We start from the raw sequence: 20,536 nt of genomic DNA, 5'->3' as shown, positions 1-20,536 counted from the left end.
CCTCTTGACCCTGAACCCCAGGCTGGACTCTCAGATACAGAGGGACACCAGACCTGGCACTTCTCAGGAGGTTCCCGGTCTGTAGGGGAGAGGCAGACAGGCAGGCCCACTGTGACCACAGTCTCCAAGCTCCAGGGAACACAGGGGAAGCCCTGCATAGCATGATTTAGTGCCTCTAACCTCATGACATCCTGAGAGGTAGGTGCTTCATTCCCCCATTTTTCAGATGGGAAGACTGAGATTCAGAAAAACTATATCACGCCCAAGATCACATAGCTAATAAGTAGCAGAGTTGGGATTCAAACCAAAGTTCCTCAATCTCCATTTACAGAAGAGACATTTGACTAAGGTTTTGAAGGATGTGAAGAAGTCCACCAAGAAGGCTGGTGGAAAATGAGTATTATAGAAAGTGAATTGGATTTCTCCCAAGCTTGGCTTTTATTGTAGTCCAGGTTGCCTTGATGTGAGGACTATGTGGGGCCCCCATGGGGTGGTGAGTATCAGAGATGGTTCAGGTGGGGAGGTCTAGAGCGATGGGGGCTGACTGGGTGGTCAGTGAATGTGGTCACTCACAGGTTGTGTGTTGCTTCCCCAACCTCTCCAGATGTAGGAAGCCCGGTCAGGCAGCCATGGAGTGGCACAATGGCTCAAGCCAAACTCTGGACTCACCGCCTACAACCTGTGTCTACCGAGAGAACTTCAAGCAACTGCTGCTGCCACCTGTGTACTCGGTGGTGCTGGTGGCCGGCCTGCCACTGAATGCCTGCGTCATTGCCCAGATTTGCACATCCCGCCGGGCTCTGACCCGCACGGCTGTATACACCCTGAACCTGGCCCTAGCTGACCTGCTGTATGCCTGCTCCCTGCCCCTGCTCATCTATAACTATGCCCAAGGTGACCACTGGCCCTTCGGCGACCTCACCTGCCGCCTGGTCCGCTTCCTCTTCTACGCTAACCTACACGGCAGCATCCTCTTCCTCACCTGCATCAGTTTCCAGCGCTACTTGGGTATCTGCCACCCTCTGGCTGCCTGGCACAAGCGTGGGGGCCGCCGGGCTGCCTGGCTAGTGTGTGGGGCTGTGTGGCTGGTCGTGACGACACAATGCCTGCCCACAGCCTTCTTTGCCTCCACAGGCATCCAGCGTAACCGCACTGTCTGCTACGACCTGAGCCCACCAGCCCTGGCCACTCGCTACTTGCCCTATGGCATGGCCCTCACAGTCATCGGTTTCCTGCTGCCCTTTGCTGCCCTGCTGGCCTGCTACTGGTGCCTGGCCCGCCGTCTATGCCGCCAGGACGGCCCAGTGGGGCCTGTGGCCCAGGAGCGGCATGGTAAGGCAGCCCGTATGGCTGTGGTGGTGGCAGCCGCCTTTGCCATCAGCTTCCTACCTTTCCATGTCACCAAGACAGCTTACCTGGCAGTGCGCTCTACTCCCGGTGCCCCCTGCCCCGTGTTGGAGGCCTTTGCAGCCGCCTACAAAGGCACACGGCCCTTCGCTAGTGCCAACAGTGTGCTAGACCCCATCCTCTTCTATTTCACCCAGAAGAAGTTCCGCCGGCGGCCACATGAGCTGCTACAGAAACTCACAGCCAAGTGGCAACGGCAGGGTCGTGAGACCACTGGGGCAGGACACCTGTGCCTGGACAACCATACTGTTTGCCGTTGTGGCTGAGGCACCAGAAGACTCACCAACCCTAAACCATGCAGAGAATTAAGAGTTTAGCTCAGCTGTGCATGTAGTGAGGTCTCCCACAGACCCCAAAATCTCACCAACAACTATTTATTGATCCCTTTCACTGGGCCAGGTTCTGTGGACACAGAGACAGACAAGCCTGGGCCTGGCCCTCCAGAAGTTCCCAGTCAACCATGGAGAGTTGGAGAAGCCATGTTAAGCTGCTCACAAAAATATAGTGTGACATATACTATAATTGAGTATGCTACATGCTTTGGAGTCACCAATAAGGGAGTGAAGGAAGATTGGAGCGGGAAGTGAGAGCTTCTGGGAAGAGGCATTTGAGCTGGGTTTTGAGGGGTGAATATGAACTCTCTGAGTGTGCCGGTCCATTCATTCAGCAAACCTTTACTGACACCTTGTGTTCAGGCCTGGGTGAGTTCTGGGGCCCCTATAGTACCAGCCCCAGCCCTGCCCGACACCGGCTCCCAACTACTGGAGGTACTAATACAGTGATGGCAAAGCTGTAACAGAGGGAAGCATGTCTAGGGGAAAAGGTGCCCAGAGGATGCCCATGACCCAATCCAAGGAGTCAGGAAAGAGCTCTCTGGGGGTTGAAAGGGGGGGGGGGGGCATCTGAACCAAATGTTGAAGGCCAAGTGAGAGCTCTGCAAAAAGAAGGGGAAACATGTTAGTGCAGCCTGAGTCAGCCCTGTGCTAGGCTCTGCCCTGGGGCAGATGGGCAGAGAGTATGTGGCCTCCTGTGTGTGAAAGCTGAGAAAACAAGAGCTGTCCCATGGCCACTCTCCAGAAAACGGCAGGAGTAGGCCAGATGCTCCAGGCTGTGGGGGCTCAGTGGAGGGAGGAAGCAGGGAGCACTTCTTAGAAGAGGTGGGGAGGAATCCAAAAGGCAGAGAGGAGGAGGCAGCTCCTGGTAGAAGGCACTGTGTGTACAAAACCCAGAGGCAGAGGTGCACTGAGCCTGGCTGTAAAGCAACAGTGAGTTTCAACTAAGCCTGGGTGGTTGGGTGTGTGAGGAGGTGGGTGGCAAGAGCTGGGTGGGCCCAGATCATTCAATGCCAGGAAGAGCCCCAGACCCCACTTATTCTCCACCCACCTCTTCAGATGTGCCTCTTTCAGGCTTGGGGTATCCTCAGTCCCTGGTTCACCTCCACCTAGCCCCCCAGGTGAGAGGAAATAGCCCTTCAACATTGCTTCATTCGAAAAGGAGAAGTCAGCAGCTTGAGGCGACTCCGGGTCACCAGGAGGCTGCTACGTGGAGGTCCCACGGTCAGGAGTCTGCTGGCCAGTCTCAAGACAGACTGCTCCCCCTGCTTCCTCTCTTGCCCTTCAGCAACACCGTTCTGGCCTGTGGGTACGTGGGAGGCTGCCTGGAGGCCATCTCACATGGAGGCATCTCAAATACAGACCTGAGCCTTAAAAAGCCTTGGAAAGGCATCTTCCCTGAAGGTCACAAGGAGACAGCAAAGGGCAATCATACCAGGCAAGGCCCTCCCCAGTTCCCCTGCACAACTGTCCTTTCAGCCCCACCTCTGCAGGTCCTCATCCTCTCTGCTCTTTGTCCTGCCCCCTCCTTCCCCCCTCCCTCCATCCCCCCTCACTTCTCCTCCAGGCCCTAGTCCCTCCTCCTAGATCTGTTTTCCTCCTGTGGAACAATCTGGCCTGTCCTTGGCTGCTGGTATATCACACAGACCCCATATGTGACAGAACCAGCATGGTACATAATATTTTTAGAAGGTAGATGGGGGAGAGGAAAAGGCAGAGCGACAGGGCAGGGAGGGGAAGGGCTGTATAACACTTTCCTTTTAGCCCTGCCTAATCTCCAGGGCTGCGGGGCAATGAGGGGATTCAGAGAAGGCTCTGGAGAAGCTAAACTCCATAGTAATGCCACGGGTGTGCTTGCCACTGGGAAGTGGGAAAACCAGGCCCAGCCCACCTTGGGAATCCATTCCAAGTAAGCTTGCTGGAGAGGCTGACAATTTGGGTAGAAAGAACTTTGATTCTTTGGGCCACAGTGAGATAGAAGTGTGGGAATGTCAGAAGACAGAGGCTGGTTCTGATTCTCTGTCTGATGCCATGCCTTGCCTAGCAGTACAGATATTATCCACCTTGCATCTTGTTCCAAGTTTTGAGACCAGACTCTTCAGTGTGGCCTGTGATAGGGAAGTGGGTGAGAGGGAAAGCAGAAGGCAGAGTCTGGGCCACGGCCCAGGCTGAGCTCCTGGAGACCCAGATGACTGTCCCAGCACACTACCAAGAACTGTGACCTTGTGGTTACTTTTCCAAGAGTGAAAATTGTGTGCCACAATTCCATTCCCAGCTTCCCTTTGCAAGGCAGAAGCGCTGGCAGGTACAGACTCCAGAGCCAGACCACCTGGGTGTGTATCCTGGCTCTCCCATTTACTGTGTTCTTCTGGGCAAATTATTTAACCTCTTTGTACCTTAACTTCCCTAAATGTAAAATGGGAACAATAATGAAACCTATCTTTTGTTGTTGTTGTGAGGATTAAATTAACTGATATCTGCAAAGTACTTAGAACAATGCCTGAAACATAGTAAGCATGCAATAAATGTTACTCTTATAATGATTTTGCCTTTTGGCACACAAGCTCCTCCAGGGTGTACTTCTAGGAATAGTCATAGGAAATTTCTAAACAAGGGACTTTAAGCAGGGGATTGCCACAATTTCTCTTTTTCCTTTACCCGGGAGGCAGTCTCTTTTAACAAAAGAGACTCAGCACACTTTCTTGAGAACAAGGGCCATAACCCATGAGCCCCAGCTCATGGAAAAACCATTTATTATGAGCTAGTACCAGGGACTCCAAGCGCCCTTTGTGGGGCTTGATTCCTCCTTTTCTTCTCCCTCCTTTTGTCTCATTCCTCCTCTTTAGCCCCCTTCTCCCTCCTCACTTTAACTTAGAGCACGCTTAGTGATGGAGTGGGGGGGGGGCTTACCCTGGGAATGTCTGTCTGCTGGGGTGGGAACAGAGGGGACATGGGGGTGTGGAGATGGAGTATGGTGAGGGGCAGGGGGACCATGAGGGTTCAAAGGGGTCCAAGGTGATTCTTCCGTGGGTTAGAGAAGACTTTCCAGGGGACAGAGCAATGCAGGCCTGGCCTTAAAGGATGGATGCAATTAGACTGAAGGAGAGCAGGAAAGGGTGATCCTGGTACAAAGAACAGCACAGACAAAGGCATGGAGGCCACTGGAGGAAGGATAAGAAGGGCTGTGGCCTGAGATGAGGCTAAAGAGTTGGCAGGGCTGGAGAGGAAGGGCTTGGTGTTTCCAGGGAAGCACTGGGGAGCCACAACCACGACAGCATTGATCACTTGCTAGGCTCTGAGGGTTCCAGGAACCATACAATGTGCTGAACACACATCTTCTCATTTAATCCTTATAATACGTCCTACTATGGATGGGTAAACTGAGGCCCAGATGTGGGAACTGACTTGTCAAAGTCATACAGCCTTTCTCTAACACAGATACTAGATCCCCCCTGCCTCACCCTCCCTCCCTTCCCTTCCCTTTCTTCAATTTCCTTCCCAGTGCTTACCTGCCCCACTCAGTCCCAGTGACTAGGGACTCGTAGGAAGTTGTGACAGAGATAGCTAAGTGCCAACTACAATACCAATTCTCTTTTAGCTGGACACATGGCCTCCTAGAATGAAAACTCCTTTCCCCAGCCTCTCTTGCAGCTAGATATGGCCAGGTAATTTACTCCTGGACAATGGGATATAAGCAAAGTGCCCTAAGGAAGTTTAATGTGAGAGGGGGCAGTGTCTGTTCTTTGCCTCCCCTCCCTTCTTGTCACTTACAATGTGGATGTGACAGCTCGAGCACCATCTTGGACCAAGAGGTCAAGGGTGCCTTCGGTGGCTAGAAGAACAAAAAGCTGGAAGCAGCTTGGGTCTCTGACCATTCCATTTGGGAGCCACCTAAATCTGGACTTTTGCATGAGAGATAAAAGTAAGTGTCTATCTTTTTAAAGCTACTATGTTTGGGGACCTTTATTACCCACAGCCAAAATGAATCCCTTTTCTCAGGTCCTATCCTGATGGTAGACTTAGGTGGAAGCCAGCCAGTACCCTGGACTGGGGTGGAGACCTCCACCTAAGTGGGAGCTGGGAATCAACAGGGTCTAAAGATATCCAGGAAGGCTTCTGGGAAATGGTGCAAAGCCTAGGGAGAGGTCCCTTCACTTTTGGCTTAAATCTAAGGGGGTGGATGGGCTTCCTGAATGAGAGTGAGAAGAAGGGGTGCCTGGAGAGAGTCCAGGAACTCTAATATTGGGGGGCTGGGGAAGAGGAGGAGCCAGAAAGTTGGAGATTGAAGCCTGAGGGGGTCTCTGAACAATGGTAACGATGGTACAGTGGAGTTGGGTAAGGGCAGGTGGGGCTGGAGGGGGAGAAGTGAAGGTAATGGGTGGAGAGGTAAAGAGAGGAAGGTTCTGAGGAAGGCCAGGCCCAGGGAAGACACTTCAGGACAGGAGGCCTGCCAGTGTTGGCTGTATGCAGTTGAGGACAGGGACCTACAGAGGCAGGAACCAAGGCTTGTCTTTGGGAGATTTCCATTCACAGCAGAAAAAGCTCAGAGTCACTGGATCTGTCCTAGCAATGGATGCAACTGCCTTCTCCTTCCCTCATTCATGTAGTCAACAAATATTCTCTGTGCTCCTCAGAGATGGTGATGGAAACACAGAGGCAGCTCAGACTCAGACCCTACCCTCAGAAATAATCTGGGCGGGGGGTATAGACAAGGAAACAGACAGTTCATCCAGTAAACAACATTTATTGTGCACCTACTATATGCCCGCCCCCATGCTAGGCTGCTCCTCAGGGAGCTCCTAGTTTGATAAAGGAAAATGGCAATAATGAAATAAACACATACACACCTGGATCATTACAGTCAGGGAGAAGAGTTTAGAAAAACACAAAGAGGGCCAAGGAAGGTCTCAGTAGAGAGACAATAAGCTCATGGAATAGTTAAGAGCCGTTGGGGACCATGGGGTCCCTGACCCAGCTTGAAGGGCAGAGAAAGTTTCTTAGCTGAGGCCCTCCGAGGGCATTGGCTCTGTACAGAAGGATCGTTACTGACTCTGTGACTTTGAACAAGCCCCTTTATTTCCCCGAGCCCCTATACCTATAGAATATGTAGTGATAATCATACGAACCCTCCCTAAGCCACCACGTAATTGAGCATGGCAAAGTGAGGGCAGAATTTTCATAAAGTACAAAAAAGTATTATAACCCAATGGAAGAATGGGCAACAGGCACAAATAGGCACTTCACAGAAAAGGAAACACAGATAATTTAAAAATCATAGAAGAGATATTTAATTCTATCTTGACAATACCTCCTCATGTTGAGTAGCCACCTGGCCCATTGTCCAGAGCACTTTTGCGCATGTGCACCTGGAGCGTGCACAACGCTCAGAGTAGCTCTGTTCACAGGAGCAAAAACCTGGAAACACCCAAATGCCCATCCACAAGAGAGTGGATAAATGCACTATGCTCTGTTCACACACTGGAATATTGCACATAGCCAGAATGCACTACACCAACATGCAACAAAGTGGATAAATCTTAGCAGTATACTATTAGGCAAAAAGAAATCCCCCAAAAAGTATATACAGTAAGATGCCCCTTTTTAAACTTAAAAACAACTAAAAAGAAAATATATACTTTAGAGAAACACATAGATGCAATAAAACTATATAAGAAGGAAAGCAAGAGAATGCTGAACACAGGAGGTAATAGTTATCTTGGGTGGTGGGACAGCAGGAGAATAGGTGGTGGGGGAACTATATAATGACATGTAGGACATTGTAAAGGTCCTAGCTGTTCTGTTTTGTTTTTTTGGTAGGAGTCAATTAAATAACTGGTGAGAATGTATCATACACAAAAGGTTATAAATAATCCAATTCTGTGCACTTGAGGTCTAATTATACAGGAAAGGGACAGGACAACCTCGGGTCATTTTCTATTTGACTTTGGAATGGAGTCAGGAGCCAGATTTCCTTTCTGGAACTCATTGCTTCTTAGGGTCCTGTCACTCCTCATCTTTCTCCCTCTTAAGTACCCAAGGCCCATCACTGGCCATGACTGACCATCACAACCTTCCCATCTTTATTTCTCGAAGAGATTCTAGAGCCCTGATCTTGCTGAGTCACTGCGACTCACTGGGTAGATGAGGTATTGTTTTCATTCCCCTTTCATAGGTGAGGAGCCTGAGGCCCAAAGGCAGAGCACAGTGTACTGGGGTCACCCAGCATATGTGAGGGTGCCTGCATCAGCCCAGCTCTAGACTTCCAGCAGTGTCCCTCTCTCCACCCTGCTGCCCAGTGCTCCCAGCCCCCTCCTAGATGAGTCTTTTAAGGGCTAAAAACACCCAGGTCCCTCTGTGCCAGAAAAATGACGTTGTCTCATTCTGAATCAGAAGGGGCTTGGTGGGGGGGGGGGACTCATGAGGTGTTACAAGCAGCCAAGCCACTCTCTGATTGGGTGAGCTGCCTATTGGGAGGAGGCCCAGCTTAGATCCTTAAACACCCTCCCTCCCCACCACGAAGACTACTGATCCAAAGCCCCCAGCCAGCTCACCTCACAGCCAAGTTGCAAGACGCTGGGAGCATGTGATCTGAGTCTCCACTCCTCTCAGTCAGTTTGCCCATCTGTAATATGGGAAAAAGAACCTCTATCCCAGAAATGACTGGAAGGCAGAATAGGACAGGGTGTGAAAGAGTTTGAAAAAGTACAAATTTCAGATTGTAGGGGGCATCGTTATTAGAGAACAGTTGACTCCTGGGATGAGGGTCCCCCCACCAAACTAAAACTGCCCCAAAAGAGTAGAAAGAAAACTCTAGAGGAGACAACAGTCTGTCTTCAAATGGAGTCGGAGAGAGGCATATTTGGGGAAGCCTAGACCCCCTCCTCACTTTTCAGATGAGGCAGCTGAGGCCCAGGGAAGTGCAGGGATTTACCCAAGGTCACACAGCAAGGCAAAGACAGAGAAGCACTAGGCAAGGCAGGACTCTCCTCCTTGCCATCAATTTCCCAGTGAAGAAAGAGATGTGCTGGCCCCTTTGAGGCAGAACTGAGACAAAGGTGAGGGACTTACAGGAGGCTGGTCTTAACACAAAAAAGAAGAGCCTTCTCCCCCATGGTCATTTCCCACAACCCAAGGGAAAGAGCAAGCAGAGCTCAGGGTGCTGGCTGAGTCCTCCCTCTCTTGTGTGATAGTCAGGCAATCCCTGAGCGTCTACCATCCTGCCCTAAGTCTATCCCTGCCCCGTTTATGTGGACCAGGACTCCCAGCTCTCAGGGCTCCCATCTTAGTCAGACCAGCCACAGGTCTGTCTGTCTGTCTCTCTCTCTCTCTCCTCCAAAAGGATCCTCTGTTCCTGGGGAGGGTGAGCCCAGGTCCAAGGAGGAGGAGACTGCTGGGGTCTCAAAAGAGAAGGAACCCCCATCTTCATCAGGAATCTAGGACCTGGGAAGGGTGTTTGGAGGAGCATGGTGTTTGAAGCTCCTGAAATCTGAATTTGAGTCATAGCAGGAACTGCTTTGACACTGGTCAAAGTTACTTCTCCTTCATGACCGATAGAGGGGGCAATAATTTCTACCTCCAAGGGTGATTCGAAGACTAAATAAAATGAATGAAATAATATTGTCCATACAGCCAAGGCATTCCATAAATTCCCTATATCTACATTTGTTAATTCAAATTTTGTTAATGCTGCATTTAAGCTGCAGCATTTAAGCTGGGCGGGGGAGGATGAATGGGATGGGACCTAGCAGAGGCAGGTGAGGGAGGGAAACCCCCCAGCATCCGGTACTATGCGAGACTTGTCAGACCCAGGGCAGAGGTGGGAGGGGAGTTCAAGGGCTAGGTCGGGGTCAGGAGGGTGGAGCAACCGCAGGTAGGTTGTAGGTTTAGCAGTGGCAAGTCGAAGGTGTTCTGTCAAAGCACCTTTTCTTTGTGAAGCCGGAGGGGCAGTGCGCTTTATGAAGGGATTCCTTTTAAAACGGCTCCTGAAGGAACTAGGAAACCACTGAAAGGAAGTGAAGTCTTCCCAACCGTCCGGTTTTTTGGTGGTGGATGCTGTTTTACCTGTCCAGGGTTCCGGGGAATGGGGGGGGTTGGGGCAAAACCGGCCGGTAGAGGGCGCAAGAGCCCCATACCCCGGAGCGCAGGGGAAGGAGAGGGGAGCCAGCGCAGGGCCCGCAGCTGGAAACGAAAGTGGGTGGGGGCGTGGCCATAAAGGGTGGGGCGTTTGGAACGGTGTGGGACGGGTTTGGGGGACCCTCGGGGTTGGCACGCCGCAGAGGTGGAGGGGGGCGTTTGGGGGCGCGAGAGGCTGGACCCCGTCGCAGTTACAGCAGGATTCGCCTCGGAGGGCCCAATAAAGGGCGTGGCCTGGGCGGGATGAAGGGGCGGGGCAGGGTGTAGCCAGAGCAGGAGTCTTCCCGCGGCGCCTACTGCTCCCCCTGGCGGAGAGCCTTGCCCCTTTCCCAGCTGAGAGTCGTGTACCTGAGTATCGGTGTGTACGAGTTTGTGGGTCCGAGGTTGCCATGTTGGTCCACTGGGCAGAAGTTGTTTCCGGCTGAACCGCACTGGGTACGCCGCCCGGGCTGTATGTCCACGGAGTAGACCACACTTGCTTGCGTGTGTCGGAGCAAGTCCTTGGGGGGGGGTCAGCTGGGGCCCTGAGGGTCGCATCGGTCTGCATGCGCTCAGTCTTGTTTCTCTTTCGGCTCCTCCCCGGTTCCCTCCCCTCTACTCCCGATTCCCAGCCTAGCGCGCGCGGGGAGCCCACCCCCTCTTTTGGGTTTCAGGCCCCGCCCCCCGCCCCCTTTCCTCTGCCACAAAGTTTATTTGCAACAAAAGGGAGCAAGAAGCTAGCAGCCAAGAGGGAGGGAACGGGGAGCTGGAGCGAAAGCGCGAAGGGAGGCAGGCAGGCCGGCCGGCTGGTGGGCACGGAGCCGAGGAAGGGATCCGGACCGGGCCGGGAAACGCGCAATGCTCCGGGTCGCACTGGCCGAGGCTGGGGCCAGGCCCGAGGGTCGGCGCTGAAACGGGAGGGGCCGCGCGGGATGGAGCCGATGCCGCCCGCGACCGCAGAAACTTGAGCCGCGGCAGATAAAGCTCTGCTCCGGTCTCTCGCCTTCTCCCCGCAAATCCCCTCGCACGGCTGCAGGACCCAAGCCTTCGGATCCCCGCCACTGAGCTCCTTCGGGGAAGGGGCGCAGGGGGGGTTGGCCGCGGCTTCCCGAGGCCAGCCCCCCCGGAGTGAGTGCCGCCACCATGGCGGACGGGGCGCCCCGGCCACCGCTGTATCGCAGCGTCTCGTTTAAGCTGTTGGAGCGTTGGAGCGGCGGGCCCGGGCCGAGGGAGGGGGCCGCGGACATCCCCGGGCTGCGGCGCCGCGCCTCGTGTCGACCGGCCGCGGCCGTCCCGGGCCAGCCCACCCGGCGCGTGTCCAAGCTGGCGTCTGGGCCCCCGGCCGCCCCCGCGCAGCCGCGCCCGCTCCGAAGCCTCTCGCCGTCGGTGCGCCAACTCTCCCGGCGCTTCGACGCGCCGCGGCCGGACGACGACTCCGCTGGGCCCCGGGACGGGGGCGTCTCCCCCGGGGCCGCGGAAGAAGCGACGGAGGGCGCCGCGCGTGGGGCCTGGCCCAGCGTCACCGAGATGCGCAAGCTCTTCGGTGGTCCTGGCTCCAGGCGGCCCAGTGCCGACTCTGAGGCCTCTGGGACGCCCAGCCCCGATGGTACCGCGTGGGAGCCCCCGGCCCGGGAGCCCCGGCAGCCTCCGACGCCACCTCCTCGGACATGCTTCCCTCTGGCGGGCCTGCGTTCGGCACGGCCGCTGCCTGGCCCAGGGACCGAGGGGAGGAGGCGGCGGCAGCAGCAGCAACAGGAGCGGGCGCAGCGTCCGGCGGATGGTTTACATTCTTGGCATAGCTTCTCCCAACCGCAGGCTGGGGCCCGGGCCTCCTGCTCCTCCTCCTCCTCCGTCGCCTCCTATCCTGTCAGCCGCAGCCGGGCTGCCAGCTCCAGCGAGGAGGAAGAGGAGGGCCCGCCGCCGCCGCCGCCCGGGGCCCAGAGCCCGGCCTACCACGGCGGCCTCTCCTCCGGCAGTGAAGAGGACCAAGACGGTGAAGGCGGCCACTGCTGGGGAGGGAGGCCGGGGTCCAGGCCTGGAAGCTCCCTCTTGGATAAGGACTGCAGGTCAGACAGTTATGGGTTAAATCTGGGCAGCATGGACTCGGCTGGGGGAGCCAGGAGCCCGGAGCTCCCAACATCTACAGTCCCTAGCGAGGAAGGACCCCAGGAGTGGGGCACTGGCTCGCCTCCCTTTGTACCAGGACCCCAGGAGGGACTTCGGCCCTTGTCAGACACTGTAGGGGGAGCTTTCCGTGTAGCCAAGGTGAGCTTTCCTGCTTACCTGGCCAGCCCATCAGGCTCCCGAGGTAGCAGTCGTTATTCCAGCACAGAGACCCTTAAGGATGAGGACCTGTGGGCTAGCCGGGGTTCTGGGAGCTGGGGTGTGTATCGCTCCCCTAGCTTTGGACCTGGAGAAGGGCTCCTCCTAAGGCCCCAGGCTCGAACCCGCACCAAGGGACCTGTGGGCACCACGAGGTCATTGAGGGATGGAGGATTGGAGTTGGATAAGAGCCGGCAGCGGAAGTCCCTGTCAAATCCAGACATTGCATCGGAGACCCTGACACTGCTCAGTTTCCTGCGCTCTGACCTTTCAGAACTGAGGGTCCGAAAACCTGGTGGGCGCCCTGGGGACCTTGGGAGTGCCCCCTTAGATGGCAGAAACTCACCATCAGCATGTGGCCTGGTGGAGCCACTTGAGCCCATGGCCCCCTCAGCCCCAGCAGCACCTGGCACCCGCCCCACCCTCAAGGACTTGACGGCCACCCTAAGGAGGGCAAAGTCATTTACCTGCTCTGAGAAGCCCTTGGCCCGCCGACTACCCCGCACCAGTGCCCTGAAGCTCAGCTCCTCTGAGCTCCTCCTGGCAGGCCCAGGTGCCGAGGAGGACCCACTGCCTCTTGTTGTCCAGGATCAGTACGTACAAGAGGCCCGTCAGGTGTTTGAGAAGATCCAGCGCATGGGTGCCCAGCAGGATGACGGAAGCCCCGACTGGGCGGGGGACATAACCCGAGGGCAGAGGTCCCAGGAGGAGCTCTCCGGCCCTGAGTCCAGCCTGACAGATGAGGGCATTGGGGCGGACCCTGAGCCTCCTGTTTCAGCCTTTTGCAACCTGGGTCCCACAGGGGTGTGGAGACCCCTTAACTCGTCCTCGGTGCAGACCAACCAACTCCCTGGGGCTGAAGACAGTCTGGGAGGGTGGTCTCTGGTGTCCCCTGATAACCCTCCCACCCCAGGTGCCCTCCGCAGGAGACGTAAAGTCCCCCCTTCGGGCCCTGGTGGGACTGAACTGAGCAATGGGGAGGCAGGGGAGGCCTACCGCTCTCTGAGTGACCCAATTCCACAGCGCCACCGGGCTGCCACCTCTGAGGAGCCCTCTGGGTTCTCCGTGGATAGCAACCTCCTGGGCTCGCTGAGCCCCAAAACAGGGCTTCCAGCAGCTCCAACTGTGGACGAGGGCTTGACCAGCGGCCACAGTGACTGGTCTGTGGGCAGTGAAGAGAGCAAGGGATACCAAGAGGTCATGCAGAGCATTGTTCAGGGGCCTGGTGCCTTGGGACGTGTGGTGGATGACAGGGTTGCTGGTAAAGCCCCCAAGAAGAAGTCTCTGAGTGATCCCAGCCGCCGTGGGGAGCTGGCAGGGCCTGGGTTTGAGGGCCCTGGAGGGGAGCCCATCCGCGAGGTTGAGCCCATGCTGCCTCCATCCAGCAGTGAGCCCATCCTTGCAGAGCGGCGGGCAGAACCAGAAGATCCCAGTGCTGCCAGGGGTCGGGCACAATCTGAGAGGGCCCTACCTGAGGCCCTGCCTGCCTCCCCCAGTGCCCACTGTGACTTCCACCTTGACCCTAAACTGGCTAATGTCCTGTCCCCACGGCTCGTCCGCCGTGGTTCCAAGAAGCGTCCAGCCCGGAGTAGTCATCAAGAGCTGCAGAGAGAGGAGGGCAATCGGGACCAGACTCAGGCCCGACCTTCCTCCAAACATGTCCGCCATGCCAGTGTGCCTGCCACCTTCACTCCTATTGTGGTGCCTGAGCCACCGACTTCTGTTGGCCCCCCTGTAGCTGTGCCGGAGCCCATGGGCTTCCCTGCCCGAGCCCACCCCACATTGCAGGCACCATCACTTGAGGACGTCACTAAGCAGTACATGCTGACCCTCCACTCTGGCGAGGTGCCTGCCCCAGTGCCAGTGGATATGCCCTGCTTGACTCCAGTGGTTGTACCGCCCTCTGCGGAGGCCAAGCCCCCTGAGGCAGCCAGGGCTCCAGAAGAGCCAGCTCCAGCCAGCAAGTGCAGCAAGCCACAGGTGGTGAGTCCTTTGTGGGGGGCCTTTGGGTGGGGTGGAGGGAGGGCCGTGGGCATTGACTTCTACAGGAGCCTTTCGAGAGTGCTCATTGGACAGGTACCCAGATCTCAGAGTGCTTTGGTCCCGGAAGTGCCCAGGTAGTTTTAAGAGTGTTAATGACACAGGGTTCCTACCTATTCAGGCCCCGGGGGCTTCAGGCTTCTACTAGTGCTTGCGTCAAAGGTTCTTAACCGCCTCCAAGGTCTTCTAGGTGATAATTACACAGGGTTCTAATCTCGTTCTTTAGCTGTTTCTCAGGGACTGGTTTTAGAGATTCCCATCTGGTTCTTTATTTTAAATACACAAGGAGATGGGGGAGTGATGGAACTTCCTCAAGAGGCTTGCTGCCCTATTAGCCAGATCCCTGGTGGGATGTTTGGGGTTGGGGGCCCACAGTTGACATGGGTTTGGCATGTGTCTTTCCTGTGGCAGATCATATTGTGGGTCTGTCCATGTGGGCCTGGGAAAATTGGAGCGGTACGAGGCATTATTTTATGGAGTAGTAGAGAGGGGTCCATAAACAATTTCGTGGCCCTGGCCTTTCTCTATGACTCAGTCTCTGCATTGTAAGATCAGGTGGGTTGTGGGCAAGGTGGTGCCCATGTCTCTAGCTGATGCTGCACAAATTTGGGGGAAGTCTGTAGGTTGGAGTTGGGGCCTAAGGTCTGCCGGAGTCTCGTCTGATGAGAATGGGGGCCTCTGGGGAGGGCAGTCAGGGAGGGGTCTGCTGGAGCTCAGTAGACAGTGGCCTTGAGAGGTTGGGAGTTCTGGCCCCCACAGTCAGGGTTGCCTCTGTGGGTCAGGGTGGTGGCACTGGGCCCCCATCCTGCAACGTGCATCTTCTCCCCACCCCATCCCCTTCCTGGTGACTGGAGATGCTTCCCCCTTCCTCTGCCAGCCCCCAGGCCCTGGAGACTCTTCCTGAGGCCTCCACTTCTGCCTCTGGCTTCAGCAGTCCCTGGAGTTTTGGCTGTGAGTTCAGGTAGGTCCTAGGTGGCTTGATGTCTTGGCATTCGGAAGCTAGATTCCAGGCTCTGGGTTCTAGGTCTAGCGCAGGGACGGCCCGGGGTTATTTCAACCGTGGCCTGCACTCCCACTGTGTTCTCTGCCTGCGTGAGGAGCCTGGAAACCCTAAACCCTGGACTAATTTGGTCACTCCCCATTCCTGTCGCTCTCACGGCCCCTCTGAATTCTCTCTGTTTTGCTCTCCTTGTCTGTAGTTCCCCCTGGTCCTGGCGTCTCTGACAGAGGCTGCAGAGTCAACAGGCAGGGAATGGGGAGAGGAGCAATTTGGGGCCTATCCTTGCTTCTGAGAGCCTGGTAAGGCTGCTCAGGTGTCCCTAAATCCAGTGCCTGTTGTTTTTGGAACGTGGAGGTGGGGGAGGGGGAGAGCAGGGGCAGCTCCTGCCAGGGTCTCCTCCCCAGCTGTCTTTTCCATATAATTATCTCCTCTGGGAGCCTTAACGGCTAGATTAGGGGAGAGGGCAAGGGTGAACCAGGGGGCTCAGGGAGACTAGGGAGGGGGCCCACTCCTAAGAAGAGGCATTGAGACCCAGTGAGGAGGTGGGAAGTTTTGCAGAATTGGCTCCTGGTCTGCCTCCCATCACATTTTCCCCTGTTCCTCCTGACCTCAGGGAGAATACCCCAGGGGGCTATGAGGTGGGACATGTCTGCCCATAACACAGGCTTCTCCCTGCCCTCAACGGAGGCTCTCTCCGGCATCCAAGCCTTTGCCCACACCAGTCCTCCCACCTTTCCAGACCCAGCTTGGTGTCCCCTCTTACCCCTTAGGTGAGACAACTATTGAGTCTGTGATACCTGAGCAGGGTTTGAGGCTCAGCTGCAGATCTTTGTGTGGCCTAGGATCAGTCACATCCCTGCTCTATGCCTTCCCTTTCCCCTTCTGTAAAATGGGAGCAATAACCTCTGCCTAGAAGGCTCTTGCACAGTAACTGGCTGGTGTAATCACTCCCTCTCTGGGGGCAGGAGAGGGGAAAAAAACAGGCTCTACTGCCTCAGCTGCTTCTAGTGACTAGCCTGGTCCCTCCTCCCTGCCCCCTGCTGGTTTCTGAGAACAGGGGCGGGCACTCCCTGGCTAGGTATCAGTGGTGGACTTGAATGGGCTCAAGAGATTCCCCAGCCCCATGAAGCCTGGAAAGTCTCCCATCTGCTAGCCTGAATCCCTCCTGCTGTCCCCTTCTTTCTGGCTCTGGGAATATGGGGAGCAGCTGTCTACCCCCTCCTGCTGGCCTCCATGGAGAAGACAATGTTCCCTTGTTTCAGGCTGGGGCACCAGTCACGCTCCTTGGGCTGTGGGTGGAGATGGCGTGGTGTGGGCTCCAGAATAAGACGGGAATAGGAGAGGCGGTCACACTTTGCTGATGGGGCAGAAACCAGTGTGCACCCAGCCAGGAGTAGCTCTGTGGGCAGAAGGGACCCCCGACCGGACCCCGGGCTGTGAGGAGTCCCTCAGTCAGGTCTCTGCCAGCCAAGTCCATATCTGCCTTTCGCATGGTGTTATCCCCATTGTTGGGAGCAGGAGGCCTGGATAGCAGACCTGGCTCAGCCTCTGACGCACTCTGAGACATGGACAGAGTCATCTTGAGCCTCAGTTTTACCATCTGTACAGTGGGAGGTTAGACTGCCTACAGGAAGGACTCAGCCTGCAGGGTGGTCAAGGAAAAGAGGAGGAGTTGGGATGTTGCTGGTAGGAAGAGAAAGGCAGTCTGTGCAACAGCTGTAAGGAACTAAGAGTCGGGGAATGAAGGCTAACTACTGGTGGCTTTATTCTGTGGATACCTGCTTGTGTCTGTGCTGGGGGGAGGAGGCAAAGCTGTGAGAGCCTCCCTGCCCTGCCCCTCCCACGCCCCTTGGCATTTCCACTTAGGCCCACAATAGCCTGGCTGATCAGCGACTTTTCATTCCAGGGTTTCCCCCACCCTGGCCTTAAAGTACAGGCTTGTGCTTCAGCCTGTTGCCCTCAGCTACCTGACACCCATTTGACAGATGTGACAACCGTTGCCCAGAAACAGGAAGTGACTCGTGTCTCAGAATCAGATGGATGGACTCACAGAACTTGAGCATGTTGGAATAGCAGTAACGGTGGCTAACATTTATTAAGTGCTTTCTATATGCCAGACACTCTGAATGATTCATTTTTCAAATGTGAAAGCTGTGGGAATCTTATAGTGCTGAATTCTTAGAATTGCAGACTGTTAGATTCCCACTGAATGCTCGAACATCAGCGTCTTAGAGGTGAAGGGGCCCGAAGGGTCTCTGTTTCTCGGGGGGGGGTTGGCCTGCTATCTGAGTAGAGGGACAGGGTTGAGGGGCAGATGGGGCATCAACTGTATACCCCTAAAAGCCTGAACACTTTCATGGTGGTTATTTAATTCACTGGGGCCTGGGGTTGGGGTGGGAAGAACTTGGAGACTCAGAAAGGAGAATACCGAGCCTGACGTCACACAGCAAGGCAGGGCAGAGCCAGGCTCAAGCACCAGAACCCTGGCCTTACCCCCCACCCCTGCGCCAGCAGATACGGCCCCCCTCCCCAGAGGAAAGACTGGGCTGCTGCTCCTGTCAGCTTTCTTCTCTCTTGTCTCCCCTTGGCAGGGAACCTATGGGGGTGAGGGTTCTCCTTTCCCTCCTTGGCTCTTTGCTATGATTTTCCCATGGAAACTGGTTCTGGGAGGGGAGGCGATTAGGACATTTGAAATTCTGAGCCGGACCAAATATCTATAATTAAATGTCTTTTCACCCAGCAGGAGGAGGGTGGGAAGGGGGAGGACAGGCAGAGGGCTGTCCCTTTCCTCTGTTTATTCCCTGCCCCCATTCCTTCCTAAGGGCCTTGGGCTAGTGGGGGGAGTGTGGCCCAGGAATGGGTTCCCCCACACACACCAGGCAGGGAAGAGTTGGAGGGTGGACCAGAGTTGGGGCTGACATATTTTCCAGCCCCACATTTCCAGGACCAGCTGGGTTTGGAAGGCTGGGAGGCCTCTTCCTGTCACCAACCCCCACCCCAATGTAGGGACTTGCCCCTTCTGCTTGCTTTCGTCTCTTCTATCTGTGGTCTCTCAGGCTACACTTGCTGCCCCACAGCCGGGGGAGGCACCGCCGGGTTTCCTGGGGAGCCAAAACACTCAGAGCTTTTAGAATCTAGAAGCAGACTGAAGGGGCTGTAGGATGTTGAGGGACTGGCCCCAGGCTGTCAGGGGAGGCTTCCTGGAGGAGGCTTTGCCTGGAACTTGGCCTTGAAAACTGAAGAGAGGGAGGGGTTCTAGCAGGAAGGCACATCATGAGCAGAGGCTAGGAGATGGGAAAGAACATGGAAGACTGTATGCAGTTGGAGTTTGTTTCAGAGACTTGGGTGACTCTTGATAAGGCAATGCACTCATCTATTTAACAGATACTTACTGAGCCCCTAGACATGTCAGGTTCTCTTCTAGGGCCTGGGAATACAGCAGCAAACAAAACAAAATCCTGCCCTCATGGAGCTTTCAGACTAGTGAGCACACCTGTCTGTAAATGGATACATTATGAGTCAAGCAGAGAGGCTGGGGAGCAAAAGAAAGCAAGATAAGAGAGCAGAGAATGACAGGAAAGGGATACTATTTTAGGTTGAGAGGTCTGGGAAGGCCTCCCTGAGGAGGAGAGATGAGCACAGAAGCCTGGAGGAAGTGAGGGAGCAAGCCAGGTAACTGTCTGGGGGTGGGGGTAGGACATTCTGGGCAGAAAACAGCAAGTGCAAAGGCCCTGAGGTATAAGTGTGTTTGAGAAATTGTCAAGAGGACTGTATGGATGGAGCAAAGTAGGAGATAAGGTCAGAAAAGTAAGGGAGGGTGGAAATGGGTTGGGGCCGGACAAGGTAGATCTCATAGGCCAATAAGAGGTCTTCTGCATTTACTTGAGGTAAGATGGGACAGGCACTGTTGGGAGGTTCTGAATAGAGCAGTGACCTGAGCTGACATAGGCTTTCATAGGTCTGCTCTGTGAGCATAGATTGCAGAGGTCCAAGATGGAAGCATGGAGGCCAGTCAGGAGGCCACTGGAATGATCTGGGCAAGAGCTGGTGGTGGCTTGGGCTGGGGCAGAGGTGGTCGGGTCATGGGTTTCTGCTGCAACCCAGAGGGCTTTTGAAGGGCCTGGACTCTAGCATTTAAGGTGAACATGTAGCTACTGCAGCTCCTGTGGCTGGGCAGTGCGTGAGGGGCCACTTAGGGTGGGGAGGTGATTGACAAAGCCCCCAGAGTAGACTGGGGCTGTAGGCTACACTGGCCTCCCCCTGCAGACCTATGTTGCCTTGGCTCAAAGGTTAGGAGGGTGGAGCTGCCCCAGGGCCCCCGTGAGGATGGCCACGGTGCCATATCCCATTGGTGTTTCCTCTGCAGGCACTGTCACACCCGTTAGCTCCAGCTTGCATGTCTCCTGGGACAGAGAGCTCAGGCCACCCCGAGGTAGCGCTGTTCCTCCCATCTGGTCCTCCAGCTAGGGCGGCATTGCCATGGCCCAGTATACATATAAAGATGCAGGCCCAAAGTGGGCAGAGGTTGCCCAAGGCCCTATGGCTCAAGGATGGGATTTGGCCCCAGGTGTCCTGACACCCAGGCCACCCTGACACATCAGCTCCACAGAGTTCCTACTGAGCAGAGTTGGCAGGGATGGTGATGGGGTGGGGGGAGAGGGAGCCCATGTTTCCCAGAAAGGCTCGCATACTTATTGGGAAGTATGCCCAGGCAGCCTGGCGCCTTGCTGGCAGGCCCTGAGACAGGGGCCTCGGGTCCCCTGGGAAGTCGGAGTTTATTGAAGCCGATGTTCCCCACCCCCGTGGGAGTTGCTCCCCCCTTGCCTCCCCTCCACTCCCACCCCCAGGCCTCTGGGGCATTCCAAGGGGAGGACAGAGGCATAGGACGGCTGCCAGGCTGCTGGGCCCTAAGCAGTGGTGAGCTGCATCCAGCCTGTGACATGCAGGGGCCTAGGCTCCAGCCAGAGTATGTGACCCCCAGGGGAGTATCCATGGCCCCCTCCTCCAGTAGCTGTGGGGTAACCAGGGAGGACCTGGGGTAGCACGTGGAGGTTTGCACTAGTCAGGAGACGTGGGTTCCAGCCTTAGCCTCTCCCCTTTTCCTGCTGTGTGGCCTTAAATGAGTCCCTCCTCTTCTCAGAGCCACAGATTTCCATGCACTTGGGCATCAGGACAAAATCTCCCAGAGCTATCCTGCTCCCAGGGCACTCACCTCTACCACTAGCTGTTTCTCTAAGCTCCCCTCCCCGCCACCCCCCACACGAGGCCTCTCCCCACACTTGGGACAGGTTGTGGGCCTCACTCTGGTCCCTTAAAGTGCTGA

At 55.7% G+C, this 20,536-nt stretch overlaps 3 protein-coding genes across 9 annotated transcripts in view; 2 read left to right on the top strand and 1 right to left on the bottom strand.

Moving 5' to 3' along the window:
- Positions 1 to 2,563, top strand: part of P2RY6 (pyrimidinergic receptor P2Y6) — a 33,952-nt gene extending 31,389 nt beyond the window's left edge. For all 7 annotated transcript variants that reach the window (XM_019744357.2, XM_074335802.1, XM_074335799.1 and 4 more), the window contains one exon: positions 605 to 2,563. In XM_019744357.2, the coding sequence (XP_019599916.1) occupies positions 605 to 1,673 (1,069 nt within the window). In that variant the 3' untranslated portion in view covers positions 1,674 to 2,563. The remainder of the gene's footprint in view (positions 1 to 604) is intronic.
- LOC141572223 (uncharacterized) overlaps positions 1 to 10,427 on the bottom strand; it is a 36,461-nt gene extending 26,034 nt beyond the window's left edge. The window contains exon 1 of the mRNA XM_074335803.1: positions 8,291 to 10,427. Within this exon, the coding sequence (XP_074191904.1) occupies positions 9,481 to 10,419 (939 nt within the window). The 5' untranslated portion in view covers positions 10,420 to 10,427 and the 3' untranslated portion in view covers positions 8,291 to 9,480. The remainder of the gene's footprint in view (positions 1 to 8,290) is intronic.
- Positions 10,428 to 10,613: 186 nt separating this feature from the next.
- The window catches only part of ARHGEF17 (Rho guanine nucleotide exchange factor 17), a 56,562-nt gene continuing 46,639 nt past the window's right edge, over positions 10,614 to 20,536 (top strand). The window contains exon 1 of the mRNA XM_019744355.2: positions 10,614 to 14,156. Within this exon, the coding sequence (XP_019599914.2) occupies positions 10,995 to 14,156 (3,162 nt within the window). The 5' untranslated portion in view covers positions 10,614 to 10,994. The remainder of the gene's footprint in view (positions 14,157 to 20,536) is intronic.

The sequence above is a fragment of the Rhinolophus sinicus genome, linkage group LG06 (genome assembly GCF_036562045.2).
Source record: "Rhinolophus sinicus isolate RSC01 linkage group LG06, ASM3656204v1, whole genome shotgun sequence".
Classification (NCBI taxonomy): domain Eukaryota; kingdom Metazoa; phylum Chordata; class Mammalia; order Chiroptera; family Rhinolophidae; genus Rhinolophus; species Rhinolophus sinicus.
The sequence above is the reverse complement of the archived record's forward strand: the minus strand, read 5'-3'. Positions and strand labels throughout refer to the sequence as shown.